Source organism: Narcine bancroftii, chromosome 1 (assembly GCF_036971445.1).
Source record: "Narcine bancroftii isolate sNarBan1 chromosome 1, sNarBan1.hap1, whole genome shotgun sequence".
NCBI lineage: Eukaryota > Metazoa > Chordata > Chondrichthyes > Torpediniformes > Narcinidae > Narcine > Narcine bancroftii.
Window position 1 is genome coordinate 481,579,792 of NC_091469.1, and position 15,123 is coordinate 481,594,914.

A 15,123-nucleotide genomic window follows, 5' to 3' on the forward strand; every position below is an offset into this window, starting at 1 on the left:
TAAATAAGAAAATCCAAAGCTATATTGTGCAGGAATACCTTTAATGGTTAACCTTGCTTCAGATTTCGATTTCCCAGCAATAAATTGTACCACACCAGACATCTGACTGTATGTATTTTTCAGAATTAGACGATGTATAGTGCCACAATGCTCAATATCCACAGTTTCAGAAGGATGAAGAATTTGACTATTGAGAATCCATTTTGGTGGTTTCACATCAGCAATCGAAAGCTCACATTCAAGACTGGCATCATTTGGCTCTGTCACTTCCACATCAGCTATTGGCTTAATGATGGTAATGGATTGTTCTGTCAATAAAGCATAGTTAAAGATAGCTTGGTTGAATATTCTACTATATTCATTCCCTATGGGTCCCTGTCCATAATGGAGCAACACAGATCAATAAGATGATAAAGAAGAAATATAAGAGTTCTTCATACACATCATCCAATTTAATATTTCACATTCAGTATGGCCTTCTCTACATCAGTAACACCAAACACAGATTGGTGGCCACTTCATTGGACACCTGCACTCCACATTCAACATATTATGCTTCACATTTTCACCAGCTTCAATGGAATCCCACCACCTGTCACATCCTCCCCTTCTTTAAATTCCGCTTTCTACAGAGACCACTCTCTCCATGATTCCCTGGTCTACTCATCCCTCCCACTCACCCTTCTCCATCCTCTACAGATTTCCTCTGCCACTATAGGAGGTGCAACACTTGCCCCTACATCACCTCCCTTACCACCATCTAGGGACAGCAGAGATTTATTAACAAGGCTCAGGGCCAACATGCAAATCAACTTTCCATTGACTATCTTCTCCTCCTTCTTCCATTATGGTTTATCATGACACAATTGGAAGGCACTATTGGGGAGCATCATCGAGAGTAATGTTTCTTTGGACAAAGAAACTGACTCCAGGATCAGCAAGGCCAGCTAGGCCCTGGGGAGACTGCATACCAGAGTGCTTAATCAACATATTATGCTTCACATTTTCAGCAGCATCTTCACAAAGCAGAAAGTCTTCAGAGCTGTCGTCATCCTTTCTCTTCTATATGGATGTGAGGCCTGGACTCTGAGGAATGTCACATCAAACAACCGGAGAAATTTCACATGCACGTCCTACATTTCATCCTTGACATTTGTTGGCAAAACCGTGTCTCCAACCTGGAGGTCTTGGGTCGTACAAAGTCCACCGGCATTGACTCCTTGATTATCAGAGCCCAGATGCAGTGAGTGAGATACTTCATCAGAATGGACATCCATCGTATGCCTCGCCAGCTGCTCTACTGTGAACTGGAGACCTCAAGGTCATCCACTCAAGAGCTATAAAGATGCTGTGAAGGAAACCCTCTTCTAATGTGACATCCAGCCAAGAGAACTAGAAGTTGCAGATGCTGACAGAACCCGCTGGTGAGCCCTGTGCTATGAAGCCTACACCAGTTTTGAAAACAGGCACTACCATAAAATGATGGAAACCTGTGCACGACATCACAAAGCAGCAGCCACAGTTATTACAAAAATGGACTTCCAGTGCCCCCATGGTCCTAGACTCTGTGCTTCCAGACTGGGACTGCAAAGTCACTTTCGTGTCCACAGATGAACGACACAACAATGTATCTTCTTCGAACCAAAGGACTACCAATATTGGAAGGCACTCAGCATCAGTCACACATCTTTCCAAAGGCAGCAACAGTAAATTTAGTTAACATTTCTATTAATTATGTCTTTTTGGGATTAAAAAATTAGGCCACATCACAAAATTTAGGACAAGCTGTTAGGGTTGTCAACCAACATTTAGGAATATAGAAGCCCAACTATTCACCCATACTACTTTGTTGTTATAATTTATGGAAATAAAGGAACCCAAAGAGAGGATCAAGAAACAATGTAGATTTATGTTGATATCCATTCATTGTAATTTATGTAAAATGGTTCTTAAATCTGTGTACTGTTTTATTTAGTTAAGTATTATGATATTTTTTATTACCAAAACCTTAAAAACTGCATATTTAAACATCTTTATCTTCATTTCTTGATACAGATGAAGCATTTTAAAAATGCTGCTTCCAAAATCTTATTTTAAAGTATATCATTACCTTCTACATATAACATTGCTGTACTTTTGTCATCTACGACATCACACATGTAGCTGCCTTCATCTTCAAAGGCAAGATTATTAATTATGAGCTTCCTGTACAAATCTTCATTCACAATCTCATACTTCTCACTGGGATGAATCTCCTTTTCTTTGAAATACCATTTGACTGCAGCATTTTTTCTTGAAATCTTGCATTCAAAAAAGACACGGTGCTTTTCCATGCCAATTTTCTCTCTCAAGGGTTTCACAAACTTGACTGGCAATTCTGAAATAGATATTTGAATTACGATTTGATGTCAACATTAAAACTATTAAACACTAAACAATATTACATTAATTGCCAGCCAAATATTGAAAGTCCAGATTTAAAGATGCCCAGCCATAAAGATGGAAAACACACACCACTCGATGAAACAACTCATGCTCATTGCTTTTTTGTTACTCACCCATGGGACAGGAACATCATAAGCCATCTGTAGCAATTGTTTATCCATGGCATTTATACCTGAACTGAGTAACTTTACAGAAAATCCTATTATAGAGAACTACTAATTTTATACCACCCAGCTGTTTAATATCATTGTCAAATAAGTTGTTTGCACAATTTATTTTGAGTCAATTTTCATATTTTTTTTTCTATATACTGTTACAGGCCAAGAGGACCCCTAAACCCAGCAGCAATAGAAATTCACCAAGACAAATGGTTACTTAAACAAAAGTAATTTTTAATTTTCTTTAAACATGAAAACAGGATCAAACTTTAACTTATTACTATTAACTTAACCCCTTCTAATTCTAAGCGCACATGTATGTAATGTGTATTTAAGTTCAGAAAAGTTCTTTGATTCAAAGTCCAATCTCATTTCTCACTCCTCCAAGTTCACCTGTATCAGGCAATCCTTATGCAGTGCACAGAATTTAACATTTATGAATTTTCACCAAGCCCTGATATTTAAAAGTAATTGGTTTCCGCTCAGGAAGGTTCTCATGAGGCACTTTCAGGTGCATTATCACCCAAGAATGTGCCTGCAGAAGAGAATTCAGACCTGTGGAATGGTCGTTCAGGTGGCAGCGCTAAGAGCGCAGCATTGGCCACCTGAAAGGGACAGCTGCATGGGAGGTGCCTCGGAGCACACTCCGGCTCCTGTCCACTGTCAGTTGTACTCCTCCCCGCTGATGTACTGTCATTTTAAGTGCGACTAGAAGGAACACAGAATTATGGTGGACCTGGAGCAGGCAAGATAAATAATGATGATGGTTTCAGCCTTTCTCAGTGTTCAGAACAAGATACGTCAAATTCTTGGTAAGACCATTAATGCTGTTGAAGTTTTTCACTTGTCCTTGAGATCTGAAAATCGTATAGGTACGATCAAGAGATGGTTCCTGCAAAAGTTGTGGGCAAGAAGTTGGCAGTTAGAGGTGAAAAGGCGTGCAGAGCGTAGGCTCCGCAGATGAAAGCAAATGCTGCTTGTCAGTCAATTAGCTGTGGTGACACATCAGTCTCTCTGGAGCTTGAACTGATCCCGGGGCATTGTGTTCCGGAGTAATGTCCTCACCAAATTTGATGATGATAAGTGGCGGAGACACTTTTGTATGTTGCTTGGCACCTTTCACTTCGTGATGGAACTCGTAGAACCTCACCTGAAGCCACATAGACCAGACCTGCAGCGACCATTGGAGCCGGGTCTTCGATTAGCTGTGGACCTGTGGTGATATGCCACCCCTTGTGAGTATCGATCCATCAGTACCATCTTTGGAATAGGCGTCGACACCGTGTGCATGGTAGTGCAGCAGATGACTGGCGCTTTGAGGAAGGTTTCATCTCCCTGCTAAGTGGAACACGTCTTCAGACCATTGATGGCTTTGAAAAAGGGGATACCCAATGTGTGCTGGTGCTATTGATGAGTCAAAAATTCTCATTATCACCCCCAGCATTGATACTGCAGCCTACTACAATCACAAAGGGGTGGCACTCGATGGTTCTGCAACTGGTAGTCGACCATAGTTTCTGGTGAGTTAAAGCCATTATCTTTATCACCTCACGTTTCAATGTCTATAACTTCAATGTGCTTTCCATTCATGTTACAGCTTCTCAGATGTGTTTGTGCATTGGCCAGGCCACGCGTATGATGCCCTAGTGCTTGCCAACTCTCCTCTGTATAGAAAGGCAGAGGACCAGGCAGGATACCTCTTCCCATATGACGTGAGCTTTTGCCCATCAAAACTCCATGTCTCAACATTATGCACACTTATTGTGTCAATGGCCAGGTGTGCAAATTACCTACATTTCTGCATTGTTGTGCCCAGAGGTGTCCAAGGATGTAGATGGAGTGGAGGTTCCAGCACATCTTGTGGGTGATGCGGCATACCCCTACGAACCTGGCTGATGAAGGGGTTCAAACAGCACCAAGTACTGGATCCAGATCAGCGAAGATTTAACAATGCCCTTAATTCTGCAAGATGTTGTGTTTGCCTGCTGTATACTGCACAATATATGTGAGATTAACAAGGATGACTTCCTGTCAGAGTGGACATTGGTTGAAGCAGATGGCCCTGCACACAATAGCCAAGATTGTAATAATCAGCAGGTCAAGGCCACCAGGCGATTAAGTCCATCCTGTAAGGGGGAGGGGTAAATCTCAGGGGTAGCTGCTGCCACTCGGGTATGTCCCTGCCACCTAGATCCCCAACTTGCTCCCCCCTCCATTCCCCACCCCCAGAATGTGGCAACATGAGCTTGTTGCCTTGCATCTTAGGTGACACTGTGTTCTCGTGAAGGAACAGTGCCATATAAATGAAACACGAGACCAGTGCTTGTCAAAAATTTATTAAAAATCACTTTTCAAGAAATCATTTTGCTTCATAAATATCTGAGGTAGATAACGCGACATAACAATTCAAAGTATGCACCTAACAAGATGTAAATCATGGAATGGACAAAACACAGTGCAAATCCATTCCACATTTGAACACCACAGAACAAACACAAAAACGGTAAACACAACAAACACCTCCACCCAGCTCCATAGCATCTCACTGCTGAGTGTTTTAATCCTTAAAGTGGTGCAAAGAAAATTGCACATTTCAGGGCTTCATGAACAACAAAAGTGAAGAGTGAGTTAGCAGTATTAAGAAAGTTTAGTCCGTCGCACACCTCATTCCAGGATTGAGAGGAATGAGGTAGGGGGAGGGGGGAGGAGGAACCTTTACTGGACCCTAGCATCTCAGTCATGTCCAAGTGTCCACTACCATGATGCCCTGGTGTGGAATGAAATGAGATGTTGGCTGGAGAGGCCAGGTACATGGGATTAGGGAGACCATATAACTGTGGGAATGGGGACAGGTTTCCATTTGCTTGACCATTCTGTGGAAGATGGAAGACTCCCTGTCCATTGCGGCGCTGAGTTACTGCAGGGAAGCTGACAACCCAGTCATTGCCTGGACCTGCCTATCCACTTCAGACTGGCACATTGCTTCCTCTTCCTCCCTCAGGTCAGCGAGCAGGGCTCCGTCCTGCTCCAGCGCCTCCTCTTCATGCTGGCGGTCCCCCTCTCTGTCCTCCCTGTCAAGTGCTATCATCATCATCTGCCGCTCCCGAGAGAGAACCTAAGCCTTGGTCAGTCGCTGGCGCTTGTGTCTGGGACCTGAGGCCGTGGGTCAAAGCAGGAAAAGTGCATCAGTATTGGAATTATGTGCTTCTCCATACACACAACCTCAATGCTACTGTACCTGTGTTCTCTGGTGAGAGCGCTGCCTCACCACTTCCAGGGACACTTCCTGCGCCGCCTCTCTCAGGGGAATCCAAATCCATGCCAGTGGAGCCCTCTGTGGCGGCCTGCACCTCCTGGACCTGCATGTCTCTGCCATCATTGCCGCTGGTTGAGGCCTGAGATCCCTCAGGAATGACCTCTGGGGAATCAGGGAGTAGCTGAGCAGCTAGACCCCAGTTAGTGTGGCACTGGTCAAAGTACTGCCACTCCCTGCTTCCATTGCTGCTCCTCCTGTTGTGGTCCAAGACCGCATGGAACTTCTTCCTCAGGCTCTTCAGCTTTGTAACCACCTGATTTTTACTGCGGGTATGACCATGTGCTGAGAGTACTCCTGACTAGTGTTCAAATCTGGGACCATCCCTCACTATCCCAGTGAGTTCCCTCTCCTGGGATTCCTGAGACAGATGGTCTAGAAGCAGCCTGATCTCTGCTTCACACCAGTTTGAAGCCTTTGCAGCCATAGTTCGATTATAACGCTATCCTGTAAGTTACTGAAAAATGAGTCTGTACCTTCAATACCGTGCCTGCACACTGTTTCAAAATTCATGCCAAGTGTCTCGGGCTAACGACGTCACTGCAACATCATCATCCCTCCCTTTAGCAGCCACTTTCAGGCAGCTGCATTCAGGTGCCTGGGGGACCTCAGTGCTCTGGCGATTATCCCTCTCGGAGGAGGATTAGAAAGTGCGCTTTCAAGTGGCCTCACGACAGCCGCATAGGGGTAGAATATGCAGCTTTACATCGGGGTATTTTGGCCACCTGAAAGTGCCTATTGGTTTCAAAGAGTGAAGTGCCAGTTGATGAAGTAGACAAAGACGATGTGGTCAAACAATAATCGTGGCTTTTATTAGCAGAAACTCATGGTACAATAATGAAAGACAATAGGTGCATATACAGTTATATCCAAGGGGAGTGTCCTTAACAGTAGAGATAATGGACAGCCAATGTTAGTACAGAAAGGCTCGCCAGAGGGGAGACAGGCAGCTTGGCAGACATTCACCGCCCCTTCCACCTCCACCCGGCAGAAGAAGGGTTAAAATCAAAAGGGCAGCTGCTAGGAAAGACTGAAGCAAGCAATACATGGATTCTATGTTGGCATTGAGAATACTCTAACAGCCAAAATACGCCAGTATCAAGCAAGCAATCAAAATATAATGAGATGTTTTATGAATATGTCAGCCTATCAGGGCGTTTATGAATTGTGGTGCTTCTTCTCAGAACAGGTGGCTCCTTTGCAACCTTGAGAACTGGTACAGTTCCTGGTTCTATAGTGTGGGAAGAACTGACTCTGGACCCACTCCAGAATCGCCAGCGTGAGGAAGTGGAGTCTCAGCATGGCCATATGAAAGCTTACTATGGGTCACAGGCTGGGGGGGTGAGCCCAATCTCTCAGCCTCACTCTGAGTAGGAGTGTGAGGAAGGGGTGAACCAGGCGAGGCCAGATCTTTTAGGGGTACAGTGTCAGTACTCCCCTCTGCGAATTTAACATGAGCGTAGTTGGAGTTGGTATGCAGTAGTTGAACTGGTTGGACGAGGGGGTCTGTTTTACATGCCAGAGCATGGCTCTTCAACAGCATGGTTCCAGGCTCAGATAAAGAGGCTAGCCAGTCAATCACAGTTCCTGATTTCCTAGGAAAGGCAAACATACGTTCATGGTTCATGAGATGTTTGATTTGCTGCAGTACATAATGATTGAATAGAATGTAGCGCCTCAGGCAGCACCTCCTGCCACCGGATTACAGGGTAACCAAGTGTTTTTAAAGCAAGATTAACAGTCTTCCAGACTGTAGCATAGCCCCTCCAGCTGAGCACCAGCAGCAGATTGTGACAATCTGTCAGAGGAATCATTTAACCATAAATCATGTACTGGATATCATAATTATAAGTGCCATCTTATCGTTCTTGATTTTACTTTTGTGTTTAGTACTGAACATGTAGGCTACAGATTTCTGATCAGTGACAAAAGTAAATTTTCTGCCGGCTAGAAAGTGTCTCCAGTAGCGAACAGCTTCAATAATAGTCTTGGATTCTTTTTCAATAGCAGGATGTTTAAGTTCAGGCCCGCATAACGTGTGGGAGAACAATGCCACAGGTCTGTCCTTTTGATTAAGGGTTCCTGCCAAGGCACAATCTGAGACATCAGTTTCCACTTGGAATGGGACATCCTCGTCAATGGACGAGAGTGCAGCTTTGGCAATATCAGCTTTAATTCTCTCTCAAGCCTTCAAGGAAATTGGAGAGAGAGGAAAAGATTTAGTGTCAAACAGAGGGCGTACCTTCGTGGCGTAGTCCCGAACCCATTTGCAGTAGTAGGAAAAGAATCCCATACACCTTTTAAGGGCTTTTGCCGAGTCTGGGGGTGGTAACTTCTTAAGGGGGGGGCCATTCTTTCTGGGTCGGGACGGATTTCGCCCTTGCAGACAATGTAGCCCAGAATGGGTAGCTCTGTTGCGTTGAACACACATTTGCCCTCGTTAAATGTAAGGTTGAGTTCTTTAGCTGTTGCTAAAAATTTCTTTAAGTTGTTGTCGTGCTCAGCCTGTGTTTTCCCACAGATTGTGACATTATCCAGATAAGGAAATGTAACCTGTAACTCATACGTCCTAACAATCTTACCCATTTCCCTCTGAAACACGAACACACCATTAGTGACCCCAAAAGGTACCCTTTTAAACTGGTATAACCCTCCCCCCCATCAGCCTCAAAAGCCATATAGCCCATTCCCTTTTCTTAATGGGGATTTGGTGATCAGCTGCTTTGAGGTCGATAGTGGAGTACACTTTGTATTGCGCTATCTGAATAACCATTTCACTGATGCGTGGCAGGGGGTAGGCATCCAGGTTAGTGTAACGGTTGATTGTCTGGCTGTAGTCAATAGCCAGTCGTTTCTTAGAGTGATTTTTCACGACTACCACTTGGGCCCACCGCGGAGTCTTACTAGGTTCAGTTACTCCCTTTTTAAGCAGTCTCTGGGACTCTCCGCTTTGATAAACTCACGATCCTCTTTGCTGTAAGAACGGCTCTTAGTGGCAATTGGCTGACACTCGGGGGATAAATCACTGAAAAGGGAAAGAGCTTTGATCTTTAATGTGGACAGACCGCAGTAACTAGCACAGGGGATGGTAAGTGTGGGTAGTGGCCCACCGAAATTTAACACTACACTGTTCATCTGAGATTGAATATCTCACCCCAGTAACACAGGGGTGCAGAGCTCCAGCATAATAAAGAGCCACACATCTGCTAGGCAATGCCCCTGCAAATTTAAAGTAACTTTACACTTGTCCCGTACAGTTTTTGTAAGTTCACTACAAGCCATCAATATCTTTCGGATCGCTGGATATCTCCGCAAATTTAAGGCTCTGGCAACTTTCTCATGGATGTCGCTGTCAGTACTCCCCGAGTCTATTAGACAATCAAGAGTCTCACCATTCTCCTCCCTCTTCATAGTCACCTGTTCCAGTCTGTAACATCCCCCAAGCTTTACAGTCAATTGAGCTATCACAGGGGATTTCACCTCACCGTCACTTGAAGTTGATTCAACCTGCCCATCTGAAGATCCCCCTTTTCACAGTTGTCTTCCATTCCTGCAGCTACACGACACATTTTCTTGGTGCTTCTTTCCTTTTTCTTATCAGTGGGAGTACTTTTAACCTTACACACTTTAGTGAAGTGGCTGAGTTTCCCACAATAGCTGCAGGTAGCAAATCGAGCCAGGCACTTCTGTCTGGGGTGCCAGCTCTTATGACAGAAGTAGCATTTTTCAGGAGTTCACCCTTGTCTTTCCTTTTGGGTTCCAGCACTCCTGGATGTTTCCTTTTTGGTTTCTAGCAATTCACTGGACCGCATGGCACTTCTCAGTGTTTTGGCTAGAGTGACTGCCCAGTCGTAGGTTAAGGGCTCCGTCTCCAGCAGCCTCTGTCGGATGTAACTTGAGTCAATCCAGTTGACAAAAGGATCCAGCATCAAGGCATTGCGGTGTTGTTGCACATTGACTGCTCTGACATCACATTTGTTTGGCAGCCACCTGATGTGCGGCTCTTTATTATGCTGGGGCTCTGCACGCCTGTGTTACTGGGGTTAGATATTCAATCTCAGATGAACAGTGTAGTGTTAAATTTCGGTGGGCCACTACCCACACTTACCATCCCCCACGCTAGTCTGTCCACATTAAAGATCAAAGCTCCTTCCCTTTTCAGTGATTTATCCCCCGAGTGTCAGCCGATTGCCACTAAGAGCCATTCTTACAGCAAAGAGGATCGTGAGTTTATCAAAGCGGAGACCCAGAGACTGCTTAAAAAGGGAGTAACTGAACCTAGTAAGAGTCCGTGTGCGCCCAAGTGGTAGTCGTTAAAAAATCACACTAAGAAACGACTGGCTATGGACTACAGCCAGACAATCAACTGTTACACTAAACTGGATGCGTACCCCCTGCCACACATCATTGAAATGATTAATCAGGGCCAGTGCATAGGCAGCATCACTTTCCCCAGGTTTCTGGCATCTAGTCAGCAACTGGTGTTGAGCAAGCACCACATTCCGTGGCACTGCACAGTAAGCTGTCAGACGTTTCCGGGCTATAGCTAGAGTGGTAGCTCCTTGCGTTAGGGACCTAATGCGAAAGAGACCTCACCCAGCAGAGAGTTCAGGTGGCCCCACTATATCGCCTCATCGACCACGTTGTTTCGAGCCATGTAGTAATCAAAACAAGCAATCCAGTGGTTGAAAATTTCTCTCGCCCTTGGGGCAGACTGGTCGATTATCAGCCACTCTGGCTTGAGGGCTGCATCCCATTTCTGCTAATAAAATTGAAGTGCCAGTTGATGAAGTAGACAAAGACGATGTGGTCAAACAATAATCATGGCTTTTATTAGCAGAAACTCATGGTACAATAATGAAAGACAATAGGAGCATATACAGTTATGCCCAAGGGGAGTGTCCTTAACAGTAAAGATAATGCACAGCCAATGTTAGTACAGCAAGGCTCGCCAGAGGGGAGACAGGCAGCTTGGCAGACATTCACCACAAAGAGATTCATTGCTTGTTGGACACACACGAAATGATTCCCTCCAATCAGCCACTGCAGTGTCTTGCCGAAGAAACTTGCCCCATCAGGGTTTTCCAAATTATAACCTCTTCTTCTGCAGTCACCACAGAGTTCCTTTTTGTTTCCCTTATTTCAGGTGAAACACTCTAGCCAGCCATTTCCTCTTGCATGGACTACATGGGTTGTTTCAACAGGCTGAACTCAGAACTCATGACCCATATTGCAGAAACTTTTTCTCCCTTTCTCTCTTAAGGCATCTTCAGGTACATTCTCTGCCAAGAATGCACCTGCAGAAGCGGATTCAGACCTGTGGAATAGTTGTTCAGGTGGCAGCGCTGAAACCGCAGCGCTGGCCGTCTGATAGGGACAGCTGAACGGGAGGCGCCTTGGAACGCACTTGGGCTCCTGTCCCTTCGAGCTGTCAGGGTTGGGGCGGCGGGCTGTCAGAGCTGGATCGGCCAGCCAAAATGGTCTGTTACCGTGCTGCATGTCTAAATTTTTTTAATAAATGTGCTTTTTTTTAACTGGTCTGATGACAAGCAGTTCTCTCTCTCCAATTACCCCCATCCCCATCCACACCCTTCCCTTTGGGTCAAATTGGTCTCTCTTTATATTACCTTTCTCACTTCTCCACTAATCTGATTGCAGAACTCGCAGCCTTTGTTCTTCTAATCACACTCTCTGACTCCTGGCATCTTTAAGGCAACATATCACCTGAAAATCTTGATCTTTTCCACAAAATCTCCTGTCTAGTCCCCTAACCAATGAATCCTCCTTCAATATCGCTATCTGCCTTTCTGCCATAGAACCATAGAACACTACAGCAAAGAAAACAGGCTATTTTGCCCTTCTATTCTGTGCCAAAACATCATTCTGCTAGTCCCACTGATCTGCACCCACTCCATGAACCTCCAGACCTGTCCCATCTATGTATCTATCCAATTTATTCTTAAAACTTAAGAGTGAGCCAACTGTGACAGGTTATATTATAATATATAAATATGTCTTTAAAAGAGATAGATTGTGGGGGTTTGGTGTGCAGGTCACTTCAGAAACAGATGGTAACACTTCACAAAAGATGTCATTTAAAAGTGAGACAATGAGGCACTGAAGAAACTTGGCAAAGACTATAAAAACTATTTTGGAAATGCTTTGCTGAAAAATGTTCAGAAGCAGATGCAAATGGTGAAGTCAGGCTCAAGTGCTAATGAGATCTTTCAAAGACTAGGTCTGAAGCTTTAGGAGGGGTTCTGATTTTTTGCAAACAGGAAAAAAAATGTTTCTTTGGAGAGAGAGAGAGAGAGAGAGTGAGAGAGAGAGAGAATTTGGATTGGCAGTGGCTTTTGTAGGCTGCAACATAACAAGCTGGCAGATTATAGAAAACCCCATTCTGAAGACGGGTTGTGAGTTCTGAGTTCAGCCTGTTGAAAACCTTTGTGCTTACAAGATGAAATGGCTAGCTAGAGTGTTTCACCTGAAATACGGGAAACAAGAGGGACTCTGTAGTGACCTGGAAGAAGAGGTTATCATTTGGAAAACCCAAGATGAGGCAAGTTTCTCAGCAAGACACTGAAGTGGCTGATTGGAGGGAATCAGTTTGTGTGTGTCTAACGAGCAACGAATCTCTCTCTGAAACCAACAAGAACCATCCTGAGTGGTAACCATTTAACTTTAAGCACCAGAGCTTGGTGAAGATTCACAAATGTTTAATTCTATGCACAGTATAAGAATCATATGATACTGGTGAACTTGGAGAAGTTAAAAGTGAGATTGGACTATGAATCAAAGAACTTTCCTGAACATGTACACATTACATACATGTACGCTTAGAATTAGAAGAGGGTTAAGTAAGGTTAAGTTAATAGTAATAAGTTAAAGTTTGATCCTGTTTAAAGAAAGTTAAAAGCAACTTTTGTTTAAGTAACCATTTGTCTTGGTGAATTTCTATTGCTGCTGGGTTTTGAGAGCCTCTGGTCTTGTAACACTACATTTACCACATCAGATAGCTGCTTGTTCCACATTCCCATCACTCTCTGAGTGAAGTTCCCTCTAATGTTCCCCCTAAACCTTTCCCCTTTCACCCTAAGCCCATGTCTTCTCTTATTTATCTCTCCTAATATTAGTGGAAAATGCCTCATTCTTCCACGATCCAAGGGATTAAGTCCTAACCTGTTTAATCTTTCCCTATAACTTAACTCCTGAAGACCAGGCAATATCCAAGTAAATCTTCTCTGCACTCTTTCTATCTTACTAATATCCTTCCTGTAGTTTGGCAACCAGAAATACACACAATACTCCAAATTCGCCCTCACTGATGTCTTATACTGTAGAAGTTTATGTTTATTGCCTATCTAGAAATATCAATTATGAGAAAACCAGCATAGCTTCTTTTCAGACAAGGAAAGGTACAAGTTTTAGGCTAGCAAACCTTCCAGACAGGGAATTAAAATCAATTATCACTTTTGTCCAAGTCATCTTCAGAGTAATCACAGGACCCCCAGGCTCTAGAACATTTAATATCTTTAAAACAACTACTTGCCAAACAGGTTCCCATTCATAAGTCGGCTTCTACTCAAATCCGGCTGACTGAGTCCACTACATGTCAGACGTAATTTGAATTGTCAAAGGATGTAGAGTGAAACAGTAGGCCATTTCCTGTCAGGCCTCCGCATGGAGGCTAACTACAAGAATGGATCAAAAACGTAAAACTTACTTTTCAGACAAAAGCCCTAAAAGGCTGCTCCAGTATCCCATTCATATCCAGAGGAACCTTGCAGCACCCTCCGGAGCTGATGGAAGCAGGGCGACTGGTGCCGTAGTGTGGGGGATTATGGGTAGGGAAGACAGCCATTGCTCTGCCACGTTTTAAGCCATAGAGAGCAGCCCTAAAGGCCAAAGCGACCCAGTGTGGATGTCTCAGCCCTCATGGCTATTCCCAACAGCTCCTGGCAGCTTCCGCTGCCCCGCCGGCCCTTGCTGACGGCTCCTTCTGCCCTCCGCTGATGGCTCCCGCTGCCCTGATGGCTCCTGCTGCCCCAATGGCTCCTGCCCACCGCCCCTGCCTTGGAGGGAGAGGGGTGAGTGGGGAGATGGGTCACGGAATGACGGCATCAGCCACCCTAACCAGCCACTTGCAGCGGCTGTACATTCAGGTCAGGAGGTGGAGCGCAGCGGTCTGCCGATTATCCTTCCCCGAGAAGGGTTGAAATCGGTACCTCGGAGCTGGCCACAGTGCATTCAGGGAGGTATGTCTTTAGCTGTAAGGACGAAGAACCTCCACCTTCACAAACTGGTGTTTTCCCTGTTTGAGTGTGCCGAGTGACTCCAACAGTGAGCCCAATCCCAATTTAATATTGTTTCTGCGGAGAGGTTTTGCTCTCCATTGTTAACTTTAATGTCTTAAGATTAGTGTGAAACTAGCATTTGCATGTGTTAATTCTTTGGCTTGGCTTCGCGGACGAAGATTTATGGAGGGGGTAAATGTCCACGTCAACTGCAGGCTCGTTTGTGGCTGACAAGTCCGATGAGGGACAGGCAGACACGGTTGCAGCGGTTGCAGGGGAAAATTGGTTGGTTGGGGTTGGGTGTTGGGTTTTTCCTCTTTTGCCTTTTGTCAGTGAGGTGGGCTCTGCGGTCTTCTTCAAAGGAGGTTGCTGCCCGCCAAACTGTGAGGCGCCAAGATGCACGGTTTGAGGCGATATCAGCCCACTGGCGGTGGTCAATATGTCAGGCACCAAGAGATTTCTTTAGGCAGTCCTTGTACCTCTTCTTTGGTGCACCTCTGTCACGGTGGCCAGTGGAGAGCTCGCCATATAACACGATCTTGAGAAGGCGATGGTCCTCCATTCTGGAGACGTGACCCACCCAGCGCAGCTGGATCTTCAGCGGCGTGGACTCGATGCTGTCGACCTCTGCCATCTCGAGTACTTCGACGTTAGGGATGAAAGCGCTCCAATGAATGTTGAGGATGGAGGGAATCAGTCAGGCAGAGATGAACATTGATGTGTATTGGGAGCAACTCTCCCAAACTTTGTAAACAAGGAAGGATATCTCTTAATTATGACATCTATGAGATTAAATGATTGACATCAAACCATTTCCCTGTCTTTAGAAATAAGATTTGGAAGATGTAAAACAAGGTTATAAGAATAAGTTCAAAGAAATTTTATCAAATTTGTATGCAAGAAAGCCTTAAAT

General features: G+C 44.8%; 1 protein-coding gene across 14 annotated transcripts in view; it reads right to left on the reverse strand.

The window, feature by feature from the left end:
• The window catches only part of LOC138751919 (obscurin-like), a 755,203-nt gene that overhangs the window by 554,504 nt on the left and 185,576 nt on the right, over window positions 1-15,123 (reverse strand). For all 14 annotated transcript variants that reach the window (XM_069914884.1, XM_069914878.1, XM_069914879.1 and 11 more), the window contains 2 exons: window positions 2,111-2,377; window positions 39-308 (listed from right to left, as the gene is read on the reverse strand). In XM_069914884.1, the coding sequence (XP_069770985.1) occupies window positions 39-308; window positions 2,111-2,377 (537 nt within the window). The remainder of the gene's footprint in view (window positions 1-38; window positions 309-2,110; window positions 2,378-15,123) is intronic.